Raw genomic sequence first — 25,168 nt, forward strand, 5'->3', positions numbered from 1 at the left:
GTTGCCAACTTTGGTGCAGGACACTAAGCTGCAGTAGGTTTATGAAAGTGTTTTCACTGACAACAGCTGGAAATGAGTGTAATGAGAGCGGTGAGACTAAACAGTAAAGCTGCCATGAAGCCCCTGACACTAAATTGCTCCCAAGAGCTGAGGGGAAATGTTGAGCTTGGCAATAATTCTTTGTCACATTGCACATATAATCGATCAGAGCAGCTTTTATAGACTTGAATACACCAGAGTCATACAATAAAATAAGAAATACATTCACCCATGTGACGCTGCCCTGCAAATCCCCAAATCTCTTTCTTCATTGTAAACGAGTAAAAAGTCAACAGAGTTCACAGCTGAGGCCTGACACCATTATTCTCTCGCTGAAGTCACTGGGCAGGAGGTCAACAGTAGTCATAAATGGAGGGTAAATTTCGCTAAATGAGCCATGACAGTAGCCCCCCCAAAACACATGCTCAGTCCCAAGAAGAAAAGACCCCGTGCATCCCCTGGAGAAAAAGTTAAACCTATTTGCCAGAGTGGGTCAAAGGTCGCCCCCGGTGTGACCCGCACTCTTTGTTTATTCAGTGGGACACCACCTGGATCTGTTTCTAATTGTGGACGCAGGCCTAAAATATGCCTTTGTTACAGTAGGGGGAGGCTGGAGTCATTTTTTTAAACAGGTGGGAGGGAAACAAGTTGACAGGCCAGTTCGGTTTGTTTGATAGTGGGAGGATTAGTGTGTGTGTGTGTGTGTGTGTGTGTGTGTGTGTGTGTGTGTGTGTGTGTGTGTGTGTGTGTGTGTGTGTGTGTGTGTGTGTGTGTTTTAATACAACTTAAATCACGTTTGTTTCTCTTTCTGTCTCCCATTGTTTCATTTGTCAGCTTCTCTTTCTCCATCCTGTCTTTCTCTCTCTCTCCCTCTTCATTGTCCTCGTCTCACTCCCCTGCTGCTCCGAGGTCACTCGTCCTAGTCACTTGTCTCTTGGTAGAAAAGCAGAGGACGCACATGAAAGCGTCTCGGTAGGGAGGTGTCCGTCTTTTAGCTTTTCACCAAACGGCTCGCTGTGCGTCTTTAAAAACCCATCACACGCCATTGAGTCCCTCGTTAGACACACACACACACAGCACACACACACACACACACACACACACACACACACACACACACACACAAACTGAAGGGCTATTATCTTACTAACTGAACAGCCTTGTCCATTAACCTACAATACACATGAAGTTGTAAAGAACACAAACCAACACCCTCCTAGGGTTGATGGCACTTACAATGACAGATCAATTCACAAAGATCTCAAGAGCAGGTTTTGAAAGGGTCAACCCTCTGCACACTGTTCCCATGCAGCACTAAGCAGCAAACAGAGAAAACTGAACTGATTTTGAACTCTAACATGATCTCTGGAAAATATCTGATAAATTGGGTTTGGGCTATTTCCAGAGTTTGTCTTTCGCATGTGACAAATGCAGCAGGAGATTGTCCGGTGCAGACGCGTCACAGCAGCAGGATAATGTCCGTAACATTCAGGCGAGGGGAGATGTCTGGGTAGAACATGTTGGAGCTGGGACATGATGCATAAATTCCACTTCGGAAATCACATATTTTTGTTTACATCACAATGGCATTGGTGTCAGCCATTATCACCTTGCAAAAGTTACGAATGTTGTTGTCTTTCCAAATTGACATCTTGGTCGTTGTCTTCTACACGTGTGTGATAAACATTTCTTTATTTATATAGCTCTTCCAAAAGGCTTCACAAATTAAAAACACACAAGTAAAAGTACATATAAAGGGATAAAAACGTCATTATGAAAGAATAAATAAAAAATTATGTGAAAGTTTGATGTAAAGAAAATATTGGCACCTCTTCTTCATCCTGAGATATTTGTATTCTTCCAGTTTGTTAGAAATGTCATCAACACGCACACTCGCTGTGAATTTTCTGGACATTGTCCTGCTGTGTTCTCACATGGGCTGGAAATGTAAAAAGGGGTCTGGCAGGAAAAGTTCTGGAAGACGCAACTGACTGGGACATTTGCGTTCTCACGTGCAGCCCCTCTGGAAAATGTTCAGACTTCAGTGTAGGTCTGAAAGCAGCTGGCCAACACACAGTAGCTTTGAGTCACAGCATTGCCTCCGTCTCTTTCCTTCATCTTTGAAGTTGCTGTACACAAGTACATGGAGGTGTTGTAGTTGTAAGTGTAGAAGTTAAAAGTTGACTGATCCAACCTGCTGAACCTATTAAATGTGCCGACACTTTGATGAAGCAAATAATTAGAGTAGAACGCAGGGTAGGAAAAGATGAGGTGTCGCACAGAAGAAAAACATTTCACCCACCACACATCTGGGTCTGATTTCCAGCTGTGGTGCCTCTGGCTCGGAAACCACTGGCAATGTGAGCGAGTGGGAAGCCTGGGAGGGATTATGTCCTCGTCACTGCAAGCTACTCACACTGGCAGGTGAAAAGAAGCTATGCGAGTCTTTGTGGATTTTCCCGATTGTTTATGGCTTTGCATACATTTTGATTGTCTTTTTTTATTCTAATAAAAACTGAATTTCATGTGTAACTCTTTAAATACTTGGAGAAAGGAGGATTCACATATGGCTATAAATAGATCCGCCCTGCTCTCTTGCTCCAGAGGAGGACTATAATGTTTGATTTATTTGTGAATACTTAAGAGAGCCCGACTGCGTATGGTGTCCATATGGATATGATGGTTAACTGATGGTGCAGGGCAGGGAAGACAGTCAACGGTCTTTTACTCATTCACCACAATTATAAACTGAAAACAGTGGCCCTCAAACTTTTCATGAGGACATGACTTGAAGGCCGCTGAGGAAAACTTTGTTTGGTTTAATTCAACAAGCCATATTTGCACTTTGTGTTTTTTAAAGTTCTCTTCAGATGAATCAAAAGCACTCGGAGAAGAATATTATCCTCTGTGTTCATCTGCATTTGTTTGTTTGATTTTTTTGTTTGCAGGATTTCGCAAAAACGACTGGATGGATTACCACGAAACTTGGTGGAAGGATGTGTTATGGGTCAGGGAAGCACCCAATAAATATAAAGTTGGTGGAAGGATGTGTTATGGGTCAGGGAAGAACATAATAAATATTGGTACAGACCTAGATCAGGGGGCAGATTCAGGAATTCCTTTCACTTCCCTTAACGTCGTGAGATTTGTGCATTTTTCAACATTTTCCGTGATTTCTCAGGGAACAATTCATGGATCTTGATGAAAAAACAGGCATGTTTAGGGGACTGGCAGTGCAGATCCAAATAAAAATCTGGATCATGTGAGTTTAAATGTGGTTTAATGAGGGCGTAGGCTTGTTGGGCCATGGCAGAGATATGCTAGTGACTGCCATTAAGATACCCACATTAAGATAATGTGGAAAATGTTTAACGTTTCTTATGGCTGATACATTAACACACAACTCCAGGTTATGTGTGTGTGTGTGTGTGTGTGTGTGTGTGTGTGTGTGTGTGTGTGTGTGTGTGTATAACTTAAAATGGGGTCATTTCCACAATGACTTCTAAACAGCATCATATGCATCTTCATTTGTTCTTCATCAGCACATTTTAACACAACTTTATTAAAAACTCATCACGAGTCATGATGACACTCCCCTAGGAAATGCTATTTGTTTTACAGCACATTCTGCATCACCGGGGTATTTTATTCTTTAAAGTGATTTTGACTGAGTCACATGAAATTACAGAATTGAATTTGAATTGAATGACTGTAAAAATATAATTGACTACATCAGGAAATTTTTTCATCAGCAGTGGATGCTGTAACTACAGAGGGAAAGGTCAGAGCTCTGCCTTCATAATGGAGTGAGCAGTGGCCGAGAAAACAAAACACAAGAGTCATCCACTTTCCAGACAGCAGAGGGTGACAAAGCACCGAACCCATAAAACTCTACTTCAGTACTGTGCTTATGAAACACAGGTGGAAGCAGCACAAGGTCAGTTGTTGGAGTGCTGGTTTTGTCGCTCCCATAGTTTGTGCCATCTCTCTCTCTCTTTTCTCTTTATTATTATTATTAGTAGTCGTGGTAGTAGTTGTAGTAGCTAGTAGTAATAGTAGTAGTATTAGTAGTAGTAGTAACTGGTGCTGCTATCATTAATATCATCATTAATATCTTTAAATATGCCTAAATATGATGGTTACACCTCTCTCTCTCTCTCTCTCTCTCTCTCTCTCTCTCTCTCTCTCTCTCTCTCTCTCTCTCTCTCTCTCTCTCTCTCTCTCCTCTTAGAGTCTGGTTCTCTAAGAGGTTTCTTCCTGTTAAAATGTGTTTGCTAATGTTTGCCTGTTGGGTTCCTCTATACTATTGAAAGGTCTCAACCTTGCTATATAAAGGGCCTTGACGTAATATATGTTGTGATTTGGCCCAATCAAAATACAATTTTTATTTAATTGTGAGAGTGAAACTATGAAGTCTCTCTTTCTCTGCTCCTGTCTCCACTAATACAGACACACGTCTTCTGCTCTAACTGTCCTGCGGCCGAGTGACGGACGGTTACACCTTCATTCTCTGAACACCATGAAATCTACGCCGTCTCTGGCTCCCCTCCACGTGACGACCATTCCAGCAGACACAGCAGTTACATTAGTCAGGCTTCAGTGCGACCCGCAGATTATTTATCTTGTTGAATGGAAACACACAGAAGACATATAAACTCTGTCTCTTTACATGATAATCACCAGAGTGAGACACAGCGAGGCCCCGGTGAGAGTGACGGCCGAGTGTTTGTCACGCTCACAGGAAACCATTAAGTCAACGTTGTCTTTGAGGAATGCCTCATCCTCGCTGACCTGTACATCACGTCCATCACACAGGAGAGTCATAACCATAATACTGTCAACGCTGGAAAGCTCTTGTCTTACACCTCTGACCTCCACTGCTCTGGAACACAGGTCTTTTTATACTCGTGCACGCATACCCCCTGATATTTGGCATCTGCAGAGAGAGAGAATAGAAATCCAATAAAAGCATCAAAGCAAATCCACAGAAGATAAAGTGTACCTGGTACGCCTCACTGCTGACCCCAGGACCCTTTGCGCCCAGGGGGGGTGGTTGAGGGAAACAAAGAGAAAAAAGCAGCGTGCAGATATCAGATGTATTCAACCGCTGAGGGTCAGGGCCGTGGTGTCGAGCTACTGGGGACAGACACTGATCTCATGATGAAATGTTTTGTGTGATCGGTAGTTGCAGTTTGTACTCTGACTGTTACATGACTGTGATCGACCAGAAGGGGGCACCACCACTGGACTGTACTGTGCCACTCTCCTGTCAGTGATATATGAAGATATTCATTTATTGCTCGACTACAACACTGCTCTCAATGTTAAGTGTTTGCTTGTTGTGGAAACTGTTGAGTTTCTCTAGATTATTGTATGTTGTGATATAACAGCTTTTCTAGTCTCGATGACCACTCCAAGTGCTTTACAGTACAGTTTTGCCTTTCACCCATTTACCCACACGATCTATGTGCAGCACTCACACACTGCCAGCACAGCTGTCAGGGATTCACTATCTTGCCCAAGGACACTTTGGCACATGGAGCTGCAGAGACAACCCAATCTACCTCCTGAGCCACAGCCACCCCGTCAACATTGAAAATAAAATTCAATTGACATTGAATGTAAGGGTGTTTAAGTTCCCATGCTGCTATCATCACGCTTTTGTTCCTGGAAAAATTAAGGTTGAACATAAGACTGCCTGGATTTTTACCGTATAGACCAATGAAAAATTTTGTTTTTGTTTTTACCTTCGTGGAAACCTTCTTGCCTCATAGGGAATTTGTTTTGCATGATGTCTCACGGGAGCGTTGACTTAAAAACATGATCAACTCTAGACACCTATTAATTTGAGAGCATAAACAAAGCACATTTTGAATTGCAGGTCAGTATTTACTGTTAATAAAATGTGCTACATACTGTGTGTAGGTAAAATATAACGCCCCTCCAAGTATTAAGTCTTTATGGGATATACTGTATGTCTGAATGATACAATCCACTGATGTTCTTGTTATAAAACACAGCTGCAGTATATGAGGCTCTGTTGGGTATTAACTGTGGCTGCCACTATAGACCAAAATAAAAAAATGAAGTCTCACTTTCATACTCCAGTGCAGACATACACTTTCTCCGGCTGTTGTTCACTTCCCCGCTGTACTTGTCTGTCAGTTCCTTGTTCCCATGGCAACAGACGGATCCAGACAGGCTGTCCTCTAAGACGTGGAACACACGGAAACTGAAACCAGAAAATGGGGTCAAGACAACCTAACATTATTCTTGCAACAGCAAAATAATTAATAATTATTTTTACATGCTTTTTTGGGGGATTATCATCAAACTGTGTTTAATCTATTTGAGCTGTATATGATGATTTTGCCCTGAATCTAAAACTTGCTGTTTTGTCTCCTGGGCTTTCTGTGGATGCAGCAGCGATACTGAAATACAGACTTCATTTTGAAGTTGTTGTCTCATCAGAGACTCAAGCCACTTATTCCACTTTTAGCTGAGCACAATTCAATCCAAACTCTGTTCAGGAGAAAAGGGATTACTCTTCTCTCAGAAGTGGGGGTGGTCCCGCTTTGCTCCCCCTTATTAAACCAGAGTCCCCCCTGTCAAAATCAATGCTGGTAAAACCCCTTCAGCTTCGATTAGATCAGCCTGCGGGGTAGTTCACCTGTAATCACATTGTCCTGCAATGGACACGTGGACACACTTATGTTCACAGAAACTTATTCACAACCCATTTTTTAGACACACACACTAAGTGGAATGAGTAAGACCAGTAGCTATAAGTGGTGATCTCATCCTGAGACACAGAGAGATGATGTCAGACTTGAGATCAAGAAGCTGGTGCTGCCTCTGCGCTGCTGGAACTGTTTGTGTTTTTACAGGCCACGAGGGCACTGGTGCAGGAGTGGGTGTGTGCCTGTGTGTGTGTGTGTGTGTGTGTGTGTGTGTGTGTGTGTGTGTGTGTGGACCTGGTATTACTACTTTGTGGGGACCTAAATCTGTTTGCACAGTCACATCATGGGGACTTGTCTTCCTCATGGGGACAAAAATCAAGTCCTCATAGCGTAAATCATTAAATTGAAGGTGGAGAAATGTTTAAGGTTAGATTTCGGATAAGTTCAAGTTAGGTCAAGTGGTACGGTTAAGGTTAGAGTAAGCTTCTAAATCAATGTCTAAATCAATTTTGTCTGAAGTCATGGAAACAAGACGGTGTGTGTGTGTGTATTATGTGTGTGTGTTTGCCTGTGTGTGTTTAGATGCAGGTTGAGTGATTAAACAGAAAAAATAAATATGGACTCTGGTTAAAAGGTTAAAAGGCATTATATGATAGACAGTCAAACCAGGGCATCCAATAAATTTCATCTGTGAGCCTTTAAATTTATTTAAAAATGTAAATCTACTTCATCCCTCTGTTCTGTGGCTCTGCAGAGATTTGGGGAGCTGATTAGTACGTCTCTCCTTCATCCCAATAATCAGCTGCTTTCATGTTCTGTGAACCTGCATCCCCTGTGGCCAGCCTTATTTAGGGTGTTAGATTGGTATATGGATACTTTATTTATCCTCAGGGGAAATTTAGGGCTTGCACCACCAATAAGCTCAATTGTTTTTAATGTGGTCTTCCCTCCTCACTCTCCTCTGCTCTCGTCCTCCTTCTTATCTCTGTTCTCCCAGAATCACTGAAAAAATCTGTTTGATCGTATTTCCTCCTCCCTTCTCCTCCTCACCCCCTCCCTCCTCCTCCTCCACTCTCTTTCCCTCTTCTCTTTTTTTTCTATCTCTGGTGATCTCATTTCCAGGATGTGTGCAATGCTTAATGTCACACGTGCATTTACCGTCACGGAGAGGAGAGGAGAGGAGAGGAGAGGAGAGGAGAGGAGAGGAGAGGAGACACACCCTAATGTGACCTCATGCATATCTCTCTCCCTGCTCCGGTGTTGTAGGCTCTTTCATGTCGTGTGCCCGTGGACAGCGTGGTGACATCATGTTTCGCTGTGTGAGCTGAATACATGATCAAAGGGCGGCGACAACAGATGCCTTTCTCCAGTGTTTGCCCTCCGTCCTCCAGCAAAGTCTTTCTCCCCCTCCGCTGTGACATTTGGGCCGTGACTGAGGCATGGAAGTCACCAGATAGAGATAAGAAATATTCTGGTTGAGAGTTTCTTTTTTTTTATGGGTGCTTGAGTAGTCAGAAAAAAGAACAGGGGTGCATAAATGTGTCATTTCAAATGGTCTTCTAGAAAACATTGGTGGCTGGTGTTGAGCAGGAATGCATTGATAGATGTTCAGACCTAAATCTGTAAAACCTGAGCTATCACAACACAGGGAGTTGCATCGGTGGGTGTATGTCCAACACACATGCTCAACTCCTGAATCAGTATGGTGCACATTTAAGTCATTTCTTGCTTACTGTTAGCTCTATAGCTTAGAGCGAAGCCGCAGATCATTAAATATATTTTGAGTTATTAGGCACTTCAGAGGCCAATCAGATTTCAGCTTGGGCCAGTGCCCCGCCCCTGCTAAGTGAGAGCTGATCTGTCACTAAACCAGTCCATGCATCATGAAGATGACAGTTGTCTAATGTGCATGTTGTGTGTCTCTGGTGAGTCAAACATCTAGGATCTATCCACATTTGTTGGTGTTCAGACCTGTGTAGTGTTGTGTGCACTCACCTGGGCTGCCGATAATCGAGCTCTTGATGGTCAGCAAACACATCCAAAACACAGGCTGGATGTTCAAATATTTAATCTTAATACATACGCATATATAAGAATATGTGACAGGGTGGGGAGGCTCTGTATTTCTTCAAAGGCACCGTAACGGAATGTGCACTGAGCAATGAGCTCTTATACCATCATACTTGAGGATAAAACTGATATTCATTATTAATGTGGAATTAGAAGTTTATTACATTTTTTGAAATTACTTGTCAACACTACTGGTGACACAATTAAAGTTGTGCAGTTGTAAATAAACTACATGGATGTTACTGTAAGTTTTAGTAATGTTACATAGATCAAAGAACATGCATGAACTTGAATCTGCACTGGGCTTGTTCTCTTAACTTTACAGCAAAGAGATTCTCAGAATAAAGTTGAATTATGAGAAGTAGTGTCTGACACAGTCGCCGTGACTATCATGAAAAAAAAATTTTTTTAACTGTCATAAATTATAAGTCATTTTATTGCTTTTTAAGTAATTACTTTCATGACATTCAGTCGACTATGTAATGTTAAAAAAAAAAAGTTTTTCCCAAACCCAAAGATATTCATTGTAAAATGACAGGAAACTGAGGAAAATGAGCATATTTGAGAAACAGAGGATGAATTTTCTTTTTTTTCTCAAAAGAATTTGAAGAAATTATTTAACATATAGATTAATCGTTCAGCAAAAACCCAGTCAGCCTTATTTTTGCGAGATTTGTAGATTGAAAACAAACACATCTGAAAGGGACGTGGATATTTATATTCACATTCAACCATTTACATACATATTTATACGGCACTTTTCTATCAAACATCCTTCACTTAATGGGATTCAGTGTCTTGACCCATCTTGTAGCTCGTGGACAAACCGCTCTACCTCCTGAGCCACATATTAATCTGAAAAATGGTTAAATTTGTTTCAAATGTATGTGAACAAATTTTTTATTTGTGTAATAGTTGTAAGTTGAAGGTGCTCAGCAGTTGTAACAGTAACAAATGATAAGGATGATAAAGTGCATGTGCTTCACAGTGGAAAAGCTTCCTACTTCTTGTATTTACAGTTTGGATCTAAATAATTTAGTGTCCTATGTGCGTTCTAGCCGGGCCCCCTGCTGAGATGTGCACACACACACACACACACACACACACAATACTCTTTCCAATGCATACTGTACATACACACTCACACACACATAATCGCACACTCCTGCGCCATATAATGAAACAGTGATTCCACCACCCACCCTGCAGCCCAACACAAAGAGCTGACGACCCTCCCCCATCCTCGCTCTGCCCTCTCATTGGCCGGGAGCCTCCAATGCTGGCAGTGTCTCGGACCAATAAGACGTCTCCTAGGTGATGTCATGGAGGCAGCATTGATGCTGTTGCTGATGCTGTTGCCCGGCGCCTGTATCCGTGCAGCCAAACGGGGGTAACCGTAGCCACTGGTCCAGCAGCAGCAGCAGCAGCAGCAGCAGCAGCAGCAGCAGAGAAGACAGGGACTGAAGGGGGGTAAGTGTGCACATCACAAAACAAACTGCTGCATTCACCTTCTGTCACTAAGGCTCGTCCAGGTAAAGTCTCATTGCATAACTGCATGATGCCTGCATGTGTGTGTTTGCGAGCGTGCCAGTGTGGGGTGTAATGGGGCGAGGGTGAGGATAATGGTGATGATGCAGTGGTTCCTGCTGAGAGGAGAAGGAGGATAAAGGAGAGAGGGAGAGAACTCGATGTACCCACAAATGGCATGATGTGTAGTCTCTGTCATTTATTATTGATCCCCCCATATGTGCAGATGCAGCTTTGTGTCTGCACAACTTCACTTTGGGAGAGAGAGTGGGGGAGGGAAATTTGGATGTGGCAAAAGGGTGTGTGTGTGTGTGAGAGGGTGAGGTGGGTACGAGAGAGACAAAAGTGATGAATAGTTTATAAAAGTTTGACTAATTTATTTCGTTGTTTTTAAATCAGTGTCTTGTTTATAGTCTACAAATAGTTCCATCTTTAGCTGTGTAACATGGCAGATTTATTATTGTTTGTGTACAGTTTAAAAATACAGGCAAATTATAGGCTGTCTGCAAACTTTTGTCAAAAAACGTTACATCCACTTTGCCTGTGAGAAATCAGAATAGAATTAGAAATCAGAAGTGTTTCTGGATCTGTGTTTTTAATGCAAAAATAAAAACATATGCGTAGTATATTAAATACTGCTCTCGTTAAGAAAAAACTTCTTCTACTTCTTGGAAACTCAAGTTTTATCGAGGACGCTGACATTATCAGTTCTCTGTTTTGTATGTGAGAAACGAAAACCAGACATCCACTTTTAGGAAATTTAATATCTGCTCAAGCAAAATGGCTGCTGGCACTGATTAGAACCAATCTACTGAGGGCATAGAACCATATTTAAGTTTTATTCCTGGTTCTTTGAAACTTTTACTGACCACACAGATCAGTAGATTTACAGAACGGATGCCCTAAAAGAAGAAAACAGAGAGAAAAATAGTTTTACAACTTGGGTACAACCAACCTACACATGTTGGCTTAGCTCAAAGCAGGGAAAGAGCTGTGATGGAGGTATATAACGCAAGGCAAGTTTATTTATACAGCAGAGTTCAACAACTAGATCATTCAAAATACTTTACATAGAGCAAGAAAACTAGAAAGTGTTACATAGAGAATGAATAAATAGGATAAATAAAATAAAAAATTGACAAAAGAAAAATATGTCATTATACGACTGTGTCTGAAACCCCCCTTTTCTCTCCCTTCTTCACTCCTCCCTATACAACAGCCACTATTATTTTCTCTACAGTGGAGATATAAACGCTTTGTCTATGATGAGCGGTAAATTAAGAGCCGGTGTAAAGACGCAGAGCAGTCATTTGGTTTGCGTTAAAAAGGTGGAGAATTGCATTGTGGGATTGTCAGCACAGGCGTGTTCATGCACAGATAGTAAATGAGACACTATGCAGTGGTCACATGTGTTTTTAAAGCTCAAATCAAATGCCAGACGGTAAATGTGCGGTGATATGAATACGGAGTGATGTTAGACACGCCCTTTTCCTTGGCCTCAACCAGTAACAAGCCTCATCTAGTCGCCTGGCAACTGGCTTAACAATAAACAGCCCATATTAAATTACACTTTGTACACTTTGGTTTTTGTGCAACTGAAACAAACAAGATTAATTAGCAATTCCGTGTGTTTTATTCCTTTTAGGCAAATCAAGGCCAAAGACAGAGTCTGATGCTTGATGCTAAGCTAACAAACTACTGGATGTAGCTACATGTTCAGCATGCAGATCATCCATCTCATGTATTTCTCATCCAAAAAGGCTTATTATCCAAGGTGTTTTACAATGAGATGTATAAATCATTTGCTATGTTTTTTATGATTTTGATAAACAAATTATTATTATTGACTTTTCAAAAAAAAACATTATATTTTATAATGTATTGGCAAATGTTTTAGAGTTTTAGAGGTGAACTATTACCTTCAGCAGACCCTATAGGGACCAAAATTGCATACATAGCAGAAAACAGCATGATATCCATGGATGACATTACTTTCTGTAAGATTTCCATCAACATGACCCAAATGTTCCCACTGAGTAATGGGAGCTTTACAAAGCTGCTCTCTCTCTCTCTTATCATTTGTAAATAAGGAGGAATGGAGCTGCAGCTCCTGCAGGATGGACCGCATTGATCTGCAACCTGGGTGGTTTCTTGAGATGAGAAGCAGCTCTCTCTCTATGTGTGTGTGCGCGCGCGTGTGTGTGTGTGTGTGTGTGTGTGTGTGTGTGTGTGTGTGTGTGTGGCTATTTTAGTGTCTGGACATGTGCATTGCACTTTGTACATGTTTGCACATATGTCTCTGGAGGGATGGAGGGATGGATGGATGGATGGATGGATAAATGGGTTGATATAGTTAATTTAGGACAGTCACAGCCCCAGGTGCTGTTTGGATGAACTCCTGTGTGGAATCTCTGCTTGGCAGATGAATGGGGAGGTGACAGGGTGCATTTGGGACATTTGGGCACTCATCCCATCACAGATGCCTGATTAAATTGGGCCCACAACAGGTAACACACTCTCCCACACTGTGGTGGAGATTGGTTTTGCTAAGTCTTTCTCAACGGTGTGAGTCTAATTCTGGTGGTTATATCCACATAATGAAAGTGCTCATGTTACTGGATCCCAGAATTAAAGCGAACTTTAATGTGTGCACTGGGCTGTGAAAAGGTCAACACGTGCGCAGGGATCTGTGGATTCTCACATGTCAAAGTGATGCAGTTAGCTGAGAGCAGGTGTTCAACTTCTAAAGACCTCTGAGAATTTGATAACATGTTGATTTTTTATCACTTATAATCTTATCAGTCGATATCCAGATCTCAGATCCATATTTCCGATCATGTGACGTGTCCCACTCTCTTTACAGTCCTCTTTAAAACACACCCTCCCAATGTAACAGTCTATTTAAGCGGCAAAGATTTCCCATCTCTGTGATAGCGTTTAAACAGAACACCCAAATGCAGGCCCTGCAGCTTGGTAGGTGAATGGATAATACATTAAGAAAAAAACAAACGAAACCGTCTTAGAGAGGCAGAGATCATTGTTGGCAATACATCAGTGAAGAAATAAAAAATAGATTCTTTGATGAAAACAAAACAGAAACACGAGGATCGGCAAGTGTCAAACGACCAAGACGAAGGGAAACACAGAGACTATATATAGGAGGCGGGGATGATTGCACACAAGTGAAACCCATTAGGAACAGGTGCAGATCATCACATGAAAACAGCACAAAGACAGGAAATAAAGCTAGAGACACAAAAGGGGCCAAATTTCAAAATAAAAGAGGAAATGGAGAACTCAGGGGGAACCACCAAACACAACACAAATCCAAACACAAGGTAGATGTCAATAAACTAAAAAGGCCATGCTAATGAAAACCAAAAACAGTCTTTCTAATAGTTAACAGAGTTCAGGGCCCAGAATCAGGACAATCTCTCCATTTGCTTGTCAGCGGTCGTCTCAGCATCCACCTGTATAGGCTCCGTCAGGGGGGCTCAAGATATTTGCTCATGACTTTCCATTAAATCTACGTAATCATATCTGGGGAAGTCAGAGCCCAGAAGCCAAACTCTACCCATGTTCTGCTGCCGCAATAAACATTTCAAATGTGTGTCATCTGACCGAACTGTGAAGATAAATTGAGGCAATCACTGTGGTTCAGTTTATCTGCATCAAACCTTGACAGCTTATCTCCTCAGTTTTGGAGGTTTCAAAAGTCTACTTGTGAAAAATTCATTGCATCCTTCAGATGTCCATCAATTCAGTGTTGATGAGGCCATCTGACAGACAGGGGAGAGACAGACAGAGACGGAGTGATAGCAGGTGGTGAAAAGTCTGTTGCTGCTTCTGTACCTCAATCCGTTTTCAAATGAATCCAAATGTTACTAGAATTGTAGTGGAATTCTAATATGATTTATTGTGATTAGCAGGCCACAGCTACCGTATCACACAAACATCTTTGCTCTGATCACAGCATATTGCGGCACAGTTTACAGATCTGAGGAACATTTCCAGCAGGTGGTGGAGCAGGCTGTTGTCGATGCTTTGTTATTTACACCGTCTCTTCCCCTCTTGCATCTTCTCCGAGATTTACAGCCGCTCCTCCCACTTCAGTCACGGCTCTGATTCACCGCAACACAGACGACTGCGCCAAAAACCACATTTAAGTCCCCCCTCCAATCTAAAACCTGTTCTACTTATTGCTACTTCACCTGGATATTTGAGAATGATGCAGAGTTTGACACTGGAAGTTTTTCAGGTCCTGTGGAAGACCGACGCTTTCTTAGTTCTTTGTTGGTTTTGACCATAGAATGTATATAAAGATGGCTGACACGTTTCCACTTCCTCACACTATCCAGAAATGAAGCCAAGATATCCCACCAATGCTGCCATCTTGTGCCGTTGACATCATTTGGAGTCGGGGGTCACGCCAAATACACCTACATCGACAGACACCATCTTGAGAAACCAACATTTGACGTGTACTTTGACTTTTTGTCCCATCCGCTAACATAGGGGATGCAGGGTATATGACCCACACTGAAGCCAGCCTCCAAGGGGTAGTTGAGGGTAGGTTTGGCATTACTTTGGGGGGCCGTCATGTCGTCCATCTTTATATATCGTGACGCGAGTAGTGTACAAGGGGTATCACAAGTAGTACTGCAAGAGTACACAGCATCAGGAGTTTTTTTCTAATTACAAAAAAGAACAGAGAAAGACAATAACCTAATAGAACAAACACAAAGCCTACCCCCCCTAAAAAACTAATGAAATTACAACGCCCTCTTCTAGTCACACTCTTAATACATGAATTGATCATTTCTGATTGAAAACACTCCAAATGAAACACAGCTCAGTTAATGCAGGCAAATATAATATCCTACTTTCACCACAAATGAGAGAGCTGTATTTTAAAATGTTACCTGAGTAAAAATTGTATTAAAGTGTATATTATACTGTATCACTGTCCACTACAGAACTATGATGTGGAAACTTGAAACATCCAGTGCTCGTTCATTGAAAATTGACTTTTCAGTGCATCTCCATTCAACAGCACATTTCTAATTTGCATATAAAAAATGGAAATAATCAGTGTATCTGTAAAAGTACAGTGCAGAAAATGCAGTGACGGTAATGAAAATGCCACTGATGATAATTAGTGAAACTGCTTATCTTGCTGAATCAACAATATTCACATCGTAGCAGAAGATGAAAATTCTTCTTTTTTTAGTTTCCAATTAGATTTGGTTGGTTTGGTTTCCCATTTCTCCCAGGTATTTTTGCCCTCTATTTTTAGCCAATGTTTATTATTTGATGCAGCACAGTTTTCTCATTGGTTGAATTAAACCTTAATGGCATGGTACACACGTGCTCTGCAGTTTTCTGTCTTGCTAACTCTCTTTTCAGCCTCTTCTTTGAAACGTATTCATTGACCCCTGTGTGTGTGTCTGTGTGTTTCTGACAGAGTGAGAAGGATAGTCAGCATCTCTGGGGACTTACATACACACACAGTGAGAAGATGACTCTGGCAGGTAAATGCAGCCGCAGCGGAAACTCGTGCACCTCACACCTCCCTCTCCCTCTACTGTATATACTGCTAATGGTAGAGATAGTAACAATAGCGCAAATGTATTATATGGATCATGTATATTGTTATTATTTATAAGGCTGTTGTTATGAGAGAGACCAGTCACTGTCTGACATTGAAGAGAGGATTACATCATCAGTGCCGAAATGCTTGCTCATCATTTCATCATGATGTTAAGCATATGTGTGTGTGTGTGTGTGTGTGTGTGTGTGTGTGTGTGTGTGTGTGTGTGTGTGTGTGTGTGTGTGTGTGTGTGTGTCTGTCCTCAGCCTACAAGGAGAAGGTCAAAGAGCTCCCCCTGGTGTCTCTGTTCTGCGCCTGCCTGAATCCACAGACCTTGGAAAAACCCACATATAAGGCAGAAGGTAAAATATATGCAGATATGTTTAAACAAACTACAAACCGAACGATGCATGCATCAAATATTACTGACTGATGATGTGTACATGCAATCCTTGTATTAATCTGAACATGGCCACACTCCAACACCACAGATGCAGTGGACCTGGGCTGGTGCGCCATCAAAGATGTGGAGGTGATTGAATTGAATAAGCGAGCATCGGGCCAGGCCTTCGAGGTCATTCTCAAGCCCCCGTCCTTTGACGGCGTGCCAGATCTGAACACCTCCATGCCGCAGCGTCGTGACCCGTCCCTGGAGGAAATCCAGAAGAAACTCGAGGCTGCCGAGGAGAGGCGAAAGGTGAAGAGAGGGAGAAGTGGCTTTTTCTAAATCTGAGTTTGTGCATCATGACGCTCACGAGTAACCAAGCTGGACTCGCTCTGACCCGAAACTGTGACCCTGTGGGTATTTGTAGGCCCATTCAGGGATTGTCAAACACACGACAACACTCTTTGTGTGCGACGTGATTTATCAGCTCAGGGAGAAAAAGGGTGGAAATGGATGAAAGGAAAGAGGGAGGTAGCGCTGGAAAGGATGGGAGGAAACATGAGCATGATGAGGGAGGAAAGATGAAAGGAGGGACATGAAAGTACAAGGGCAATCATGCAAGGACACAAACACAATGGATCATATTCATCAAGCCAAGAGGATGTTGGAGAGAGGAGGGGAAGGAGGGGAGAGGGGAAAGGTGAGGAGAGATAGAATGTAGCTGAGCTAGAGTTTAGGGTGTGTGCCAAAGCAAGGACCTACTGCTCAAGGTATATGCAACTATATGGGCCCAACCATAGGTCATCCCATTTAAACTGTATTTTTAAACACTAAAAGTGTCCCACTCAAAGACAAAACAACAAGAGCACTAAAGGCTATATAAGATTTAAAACAATAATATGGAACCCAGCAAGTATTCCCCATGTAAAGCTATAGTGGAGCAATGGCGTTCTGAGCAGAGAATCACAGAATGAAGTCACACTCCCCGTGCGTGTGGTTGTGATCCAAGCTCCGAGCTGGTGGTCCAGCCTCATCCTCATTGTTTTTGCTTGGGAGTTATGAAGTAGCTGCAGCACGCTAATTCCCCCTACTGTCACTTGACCCTCCTGAGGTGCTGTTAAACCAGAAACACTGGGGCTACACTTCATCATCATACAGTCCGTCAGTGACACACAGCATGCTAACAGTGGAAGCCAGGCTAACGAGCTGCCGGCCTGCTGAATGTGGTGCTGTGCTCAGGGCTCGATGAGTGTCCTTGAACTAAGTTTTTAAACGATCAAATCCACTTGGCCAGTCTGCACAACAGCTGACTGGACTGTTCTTTGTTGGCTCTCTTCAGTTCACCCTCTGGTTGTTAGCTTAGGGACCGCCATCACTGGGTTTGCAGCACCAATAAACTGTATAGACAAGACCTTGCTGTGAACACAGAGGGAGGCTAAAGGTGTGGATGACAAAGCATTTAATGTGGTGTTGGACTCTGGTGCTAGAGCGCCATCCACTGGCAATGGATATCACATGTATAACCTTCAATCCTAAATAGCCCTTTGTTATTGTGGTGTGACCTTTGAGTGGCTGTGTTTTACAACCTCCGCCAAAGTCGTTATGTTTCCGTCTGCGTTTGTTAGTGGGATTGCGCAAAAAAAAGATTTCCATGGAGGGGCATGACCCAAAGAAGAAGCCATTAAATGTTGGTGCATATCCAGATCAGGGGCTGAATCCTGGAAAAAAAAGTCATGTTCTCTAACATTGTGAGCTAGGGTGTTTTCCTTGATTTCTCATAGAATAACTGATGGATCTTGATGATACAAATCAGACATGTTTAGGGGACTGATATTTAGGAATTTGGTACAGATCCAAATAAAAATCTGGATCTAGTGAATTTAATAAGGGTTACATAAGGGGGCCGTAAGGCCTCATTGGAGGTATGTGCTCTACTTACTGCCTTTCTAATGCTGGAAATTTGCAGACTAAAGATACAAAAGGCTTCATCGTCTAAGTTCAAGTCTCAGGTGTCTTTCTCCTTCTGCCTATTGTAATAACAATGCCCTCAAACTTTCTCGAAGGCATTTAATCATTTGTGTTTTTTTGTTTTTTTGTAAATAAGATTGAGTTTATCATTAATGATTTGTGTCTCCCTCCAGTGCCAGGAGGCCGAGCTGCTGAAGCACCTGGCGGAGAAGAGGGAGCACGAGCGCGAGGTGATCCAGAAGGCCTTTGAGGAGAACAACAACTTCATCAAGAACGCAAAGGAGAAGCTGGAGCAGAAGATGGAAGCCAACAAGGAGAACAGGGAGGCCCTGCTGGCCGCCATGCTGGAGAGGCTGCAGGAGAAGGTACGGTCTCCATTTGATTACGTTAAATCCAGTGTGATGAATGTTCTCAAACTCAGCCTCTCACATCTTAAGAAACACAAGCCTTTGTTATTGTAAAGGTGTATTTTAACATTATTCACAAGCTTGATCTGTAATCATGAATATTATATTAAATGGAAAAGAGTTTTTAGTTCTCCCCACTCTGCATCATTCCTAATCTGAGCTGTTCCCTTGTTCCATTGACACCTCCCTCATTAATACTTATTCACGAATAACGATTCTAATGCTGCGGGGGTCTCTGTGTTTGTCTGGCAGGACAAGCACGCGGAAGAAGTGAGGAAGAACAAGGAGATGAAGGAGGAAGCCTGCCGGTAGACGAGTGGAGCGAGGGAGTCGAGAGAGAGAGAGAGAGAGAGAGAGAGAGAGAGAGAGAGAGAGAGAGAGAGAGAGAGGGTGGAAACTTGGAGCTTTTTGAGTTGATTTTAAAAAAGGAAATTAAAAAAGAGTGCAGGAAAAAAAACAAGAACTCCAAAACAACTCGAACAAAGGGAAAAGGCAATTTTTCATATTTGATGTATGCTGTAACGATTCTGAATAAGCTGTACAAAGTTTAGCCGACACTTGATGTTGAAATTCACAAAGAAATCTGTCGCTTCTTTTCTATCGGGGGGGGGGGCATCGAAACAAACATTTCACATATTCAAAAAGGGACTGTTGAGGTTGTTTGGTTTGGAACGAAAGCTGCATGAAAGCAGGAGGAGGTAAAAAAAAAAAAAAAATACAGATCTGTCATTTTTGGAGTTCCCTCAGTCAGAAAGTAGGTTATTATGATTCCCTGCTTTGTTTACTGAGCTGTGTTTTAGTTGTTTTATATCAAGGATAATCACTTAATGTCGCCAGTTTGGCTGCAACACTGCAAATGAGGCAAATCCTTTTACAATTAGACTGTAACAAGAAAAAAGTGAGTTGTAATCTAAATTCTTGCCTTAAGGATAAAACAATGATAGCTGTGTCTGAAATCACCCACTCATTCACCCCCCCTCTCACTATTCAGGAACTATCTAGAGGGCGATGAAAAAAACTAGTCAGGTCTTTTCCTCTGTGCCGGTAATTACGCATTGTCGCAGGATTATGTCATACAACAACAACAACAACAACAACAACAACTACAACGTTGGCCGATGCAAATAATAAAGTTTGTTTTAATCTTAGTATTAGTAATATTAGGTAAAAAGTGTGTTTAATGACCATGGTTAAATGTAGAAATAAACCTGTTTGTGGAAACAAATACGCCAACAGACGATTTTAAAATCTGTATTCAAATATAACCTATACTGTCATGATGATTCAGCTATTTTTGGAGGAGTGGAATCACCAGAAAGAGAAGGCTGAGTTGTTCTGCCTTTTCTCCTCTGGTCTCTTCGCCAATTTTCTTGAGCGCAATGCATGATGGTCTACATTGCTCGTTTATTGATCGATTGTACAATACTTTTATTGATGCACTGAGGGATACAGTGAGTGCATTATAAAGGGTGTAAAATTATTCACTAAACATTGCAAAATGGAAAACTCACTATAAAGTGGACTTTAGTGGGTGATTACGGACACAGGCACACGGATGAAGTTTAAGAGCCCTATGCTCAAAACCAACACAAGTCCAAATCAAGACGCTCCTTCACTCTTTGATTATCAGAGTACTTACCCGTCAGTGCAGAGAAACAGGTCATAAAACACAAGCTTCTGCTGTTCCTGATTTAAAAATAAAAACGGATTTCCCTTGTTTCCTCCGCTCTCGTGCTAATTCTTTGCTGCACCATTTTTTTGGAGCTTGTTCGGGCCTCTCTGGGGACGTCTGTGTGGAATCTCACGAAATGGCTCATGAATATCAAATGAAGAATCTGGCTTCGGTTTCTCTCTGCAGTGCTCCAGGGGAGTGAAATTCAAAAAAAAAAGACACAAAAAAAAGCTTGAAAAGTGAAAAGAATGAGGACGCTCTGCTGTTTTCTGCCATTCTCCGACTTTGTAAAAACCTTAGTGTGATTGTAGATCAGGAACATGCATTTGAGTCTCTTAGATTTAGAGCACTGATTGCACTCTTATTTCATTAAGCACAACTCAAAAGCACATATGCATACAAGAAGAAGACAGTGTGAAAACAACAGCAGCATCACAGGGAGGCAAAGTGACAGTAGGGACGGATTTGGACAAATTTGCTTTTAAAGTACAAGTTTGGGGGTTTTCTGGCTAAACAGTAATGTCTGTTTACTTTGGCATGTGTCACTGTGCTCTGAATGTTAGTTTATGATTTCCATGGGGATTTAAAAACCTAAAAGAGAGATGAAATTTGCTCGAGTTGTTGAGTCATACTGACTTGATTGAAATGTCCAAAGTGTTTGCACTGGGAGTCGTGACATAGGGTTTGTACTTGCTGTAACTTTGTGTCGCTGTATATCTTTGAGACTGGATTGATTGTATCTATTTGGCATGGTCAGTAAAAACAGCTTGACTGAACTCGGGCTTTGCTCTTGTGTTCGTCCTTCCTCGCACTTGTACACACACACACACACACACACACACACACACACACACACACACACACACACACACACACACACACACACACACACACACACACACAAGGCCCCCTTGCCCTAACCTTAACCAGGACATCAGATGTTTCATCATGATATTTGGCCTTGTCCTCAAGAGGAATCAAAAACGAGAAAACACATGCACAGACACACTTGTCTTTCTATTCTTGTTAGGACATTCATTGACATAATGTACTCCCTAGCCCCTTACCCTATACCTTCACAACTAAATCCCTAAAACCAAGACTTAACCCTCAATCCCTTTGAATTGTTGTATTGAACCAAAATTAGCCCTCATAACTATTGAAAGACAAGCACACACATCAATCAATTTGACTGAAACTTTGATCGACTTCACAAGTTGGAATAAAAAACTTTAATAAAGAATTTTACATTTAAATAAGAATAGGGTTATAATAAAATGTGATAAAAACTGGTGCAAAACATTGACACAAGACAACATATGATTAAAACACACACAAACCAACAAAAAATTATATTAAAATAGCATATAAAAATATACATTTTCAATACCCCTTTCCTGTTTAATTCTGCCTATACAGGATTAAAGCTGCATGAAGTGTTTTTCCACCACTAGGGGGCAGAAAGAAACACAGCTCTACGCAGTTCTGTGATATTATCAAGTGGCACAGGCGTTTGACACAGGGACATGGCTTGTTAGTACTGCTGCAGCTAACAGCTAACAGCTAACAGCTAACATCAAGAGGGTCAGGAACATGAAAGCACTAATTATTCACTAGCTAAAAAAGACATTTCACATTGTCATTTGAAGCCGTGATAACATGAAGGTTTCGCTAGATTTAAGTTACACACTTGTGAAAACATCAACAGCATACTGGAAGAACTGCCCCTGAGTGTTAGCGCTGTGATATGACACTGGGCCTCACACACGTACAACCCACTGAGACCACCTCCATCCCCAGTCTGAATAAATACCTGGTCCTTGCATTCTTTCCTTTTTTGTTTTTTTTCTTTTGCTGCCTTGGGACTCTGGAGTGGGTTGGAAAAATAAAGGACAACAGTAAATTATGTTTTGTTGAATTTGACTGCAAAGTCTATTTAAGTCTTTTTCAGTTCTGTGTATTTATATTCAGTTAAATACAATAAATGCATAACTGCAATCACTTTTTATTCAAATATGGGATGTCAATCAGAGAAAGATGCCACCACAGAAACAAATATTTCAAATTGTATGATGTTTTTGTCAGGTTAAGGGAAAGTGCACTTTGAAGACTTGAGGCTGTGCAGAGTCTAACCTCACAGTCTGACACTGGATGATAAATATCAGATAATGTTTGGTTTCCATATTCTCACTATTTCAAGCCACACTGAAAAATTACAAATTACATTTCCACACTTTACATACTTAGTCTCATTCATCGTCAAATGCCAAATTTATCTAAATTTCTCAGTTCTTGTAATGTCAGTTAATTCAATGTGTTTACAAGGACAAACTTCATGAACTTTATGTATTTTTAAGTAAGCACACAAGGATGATTGTTGCACCAGAAACAAAACCACAAAAACCTCATCAGCAGCTGCTTTCGACTGCAGTGGCTCACCTGTGGAGGACCAGGACCTGGTAGTGGATGGGTTTAGCCTCCAGGTCGGCAACCTCACCTCCTCCCTGCAGGTTCAGGCAGCCAGAGGTCAGGCACTGAGCATGGGAAATCCTCCTGGGCACCCGAGATTCTACATAGGAGTCCCTGGAGAGACGTGGAAAAATAGGAAGAGGAGAAAAATGTATATGAATATTTCTTTTTTTTTTTTTGCACAAACCACGTATAAGAATGAAAAATAACATTACGGTCCCACAGACTTATTGCAATGCCTCACCTGTACGTCCACGGTGAGAGAGACATGTTGGCGATGGACGAGTCGAAGGTGCTGACAATCTGAGGCAGCACTGATGGATCCAGGATCAGTCTCGCCATCTTGCCCTGCAGTCCAGTATCACTTCCAAAATTTACAGAGACGCGCCGGCCTTTTCTGGAGGCGAGCAGCAGCGTGGTCAGACTCAGCATCAAGAAAGCTCTCAGCAACTGAATACAAGACAGTGGGTAAGAGCTTTTTTTCTGCTTATGAGAACAAATATGAAATGCAGCAGCCAAAGACAAATCTAGGAAAGGATGAAGCAAACTGGGGTGGTCAACAAAAATGCATCAATACTTTTAGCTGTTTTTTGTCTCTGTTTGAATACTTAGGTAGTATTAATGCCCAAATATACTCAAAATGACAAGAAGTAAAGTTTACTTCTCAATTCAGAATCGAAACATTCCCTACAGTGTGTTCCTGTCCTTTCAAGCAGCTCACATTATGTCATATAAAGCTCAAAGTCGCTCTTTGATAAGTATTCATATGATCATAGATGAGAGATAAATGAAGAAATTGGTGCAACTCACCAGCTGCATGGTCGCGTCGTCTGGCTTTTCCAGCCCCGTTTTCAGTGTGAGCCGCTCCTCTGCTCTTCTGTTGTGTCTACACTCTCTCTGGGTGTGTTTATATGCAGGCAGATGTGTTGGTGTGTGCTGACAACATGAGCAGAGCATTTCCGCTATGACTGTCACTGACTTTAAAGACAACCATGTTGACCTTTGAACACGATTCAGTTTAGTCTCTTTCTATCTTTGTCCATCTAACATCTTCCTCACTTTTCATTCTCTTTGTGTAAAATAAGATAAGATAAGATAAGATAAGATAAGATAAGATAAGATAAGATAAGATAAGATAATTCTTTATTAATAGGAATATATTCATATTTCCTACTGTTCTGGATTCTGATATTAAATACATCCCAGCGTGCATTTCCACAGCTACAGCTTTAACATGTTACACTCAAGTTACTGCACGGATAAACAAAATTTGTGAACTATAAAGATTATTTTAGGCATTTTGTTTCTTCTGGGCCGAGCCAGGGTATGTTTTTCCCCTTGGTCTCATTCTTTGTGCTATGCTAAGCTAACAAGCTAGCCTCATATTTACAAGAGCAAAGACAAACTTCCAAAGAAAAATGTAACGAGAAGGCCCCTCGATAACAATAGCTTGTGCCTCCTTTAATGATCAAAGTCTCTGAAGTGTTCTCTTGAACTCGTTTTGATCTTCCATTCTCAAGACCCAGTACGGGAAGAAAGTGATAATTCCCCTGTGAGTGACGAGCCACCTGCATCCTGTCAAATGGTGTGAAAACATTCCTTCAACCTAACACCTTTAATGTGGCTGTGAAAGCAGCGCACTCTCTTTTTAGTTTTGGAGCTAAAAGGAACAAAAACAGCACTGATGTGAGGACTTGAAACACAAACTATTTAAACTTTTCTATATAATTATATAAAATGTAATTTTATGTTTTTTCTCCCAATGTCCAAACCAAAGCAGAGTGGATTTTGTCAATCCAAATTAACTAATTATTTATTTGCGATATCCTTTCAAACTCTGGTTCGGATCTCGTTAAAAAATGTTTTATCCTGAAAGCAGAAAAGAAAAGAAAATTTCATTCATGCATTTTTATTGCATTAACACATTAAATAACCTTCAAAGACAAATAATCCACATTTTGAACTGTGACTCCTATTTTTTTTTTTAGTTATATAAATCACCCTCACACTGACGGCCCACTCTAAACAATGTAGGTCAAGGAAATGCTGACAGCATAACTATTCTGCAAAGACAAACCGTGTGATAAGATCTTCTCCTCATGCATCATATGAGCAAAGAGCTGACTAACTAGTCTTCAGTGTAGTGAAAGGAAATGGTTTGAGAACCACTGTGACACCAGTAATCCTCCAAAAAGAATTGTTCTACAATTTATACCTCAACCAAAATCAGGCCAACAGATGTATAAAACGAACGGATAACAAAATGACTAAAAGAACTGATAATAATGATGAAATTAGATATTTTGTTTTTACAATGATAAAATCTTGCTCTCATATAAAGGGTGCAGCCTATGAAAAGCA

General features: G+C 41.4%; 2 protein-coding genes across 2 annotated transcripts; one reads left to right on the plus strand and one right to left on the minus strand.

Moving 5' to 3' along the window:
• The first annotated feature begins 10,105 nt into the window (after positions 1–10,105).
• Positions 10,106–21,117, plus strand: stmn4 (stathmin-like 4). The gene is made up of 6 exons (XM_034580055.1): positions 10,106–10,259; positions 15,781–15,847; positions 16,173–16,268; positions 16,398–16,603; positions 18,433–18,624; positions 18,919–21,117. Exons 2-6 carry the CDS (start codon positions 15,835–15,837, stop codon positions 18,976–18,978), a joined length of 567 nt encoding a protein of 188 aa, XP_034435946.1. The 5' UTR covers positions 10,106–10,259; positions 15,781–15,834; the 3' UTR covers positions 18,979–21,117.
• A 388-nt stretch (positions 21,118–21,505) lies between these two features.
• On the minus strand, positions 21,506–23,729 carry il17a/f3 (interleukin 17a/f3). The gene is made up of 4 exons (XM_034579793.1): positions 23,618–23,729; positions 23,052–23,257; positions 22,778–22,921; positions 21,506–22,205 (listed from the first exon to the last, which is right to left on the minus strand). Exons 1-4 carry the CDS (start codon positions 23,624–23,626, stop codon positions 22,073–22,075), a joined length of 492 nt encoding a protein of 163 aa, XP_034435684.1. The 5' UTR covers positions 23,627–23,729; the 3' UTR covers positions 21,506–22,072.
• Between the last annotated feature and the right edge of the window lie 1,439 nt (positions 23,730–25,168).

The sequence above is a fragment of the Hippoglossus hippoglossus genome, chromosome 24 (genome assembly GCF_009819705.1).
Source record: "Hippoglossus hippoglossus isolate fHipHip1 chromosome 24, fHipHip1.pri, whole genome shotgun sequence".
Taxonomy (NCBI): Eukaryota; Metazoa; Chordata; class Actinopteri; order Pleuronectiformes; family Pleuronectidae; genus Hippoglossus; species Hippoglossus hippoglossus.

What these genes read in the sequence shown, in the direction of transcription:
- il17a/f3 (XM_034579793.1), bottom strand. An exon ending in CTCTCACCGTGGACGTACAG is followed by an intron (nt 22,922 to 23,051) that starts GTGAGGCATTGC and finishes ACGTCTCTCCAG; the next exon opens with GGACTCCTATGTAGAATCTC. An exon ending in CAGGTCCTGGTCCTCCACAG is followed by an intron (nt 22,206 to 22,777) that starts GTGAGCCACTGC and finishes AACCCACTCCAG; the next exon opens with AGTCCCAAGGCAGCAAAAGA.
- stmn4 (XM_034580055.1), top strand. An exon ending in ACCCACATATAAGGCAGAAG is followed by an intron (nt 16,269 to 16,397) that starts GTAAAATATATG and finishes CCAACACCACAG; the next exon opens with ATGCAGTGGACCTGGGCTGG. An exon ending in TGGAGAGGCTGCAGGAGAAG is followed by an intron (nt 18,625 to 18,918) that starts GTACGGTCTCCA and finishes TTTGTCTGGCAG; the next exon opens with GACAAGCACGCGGAAGAAGT.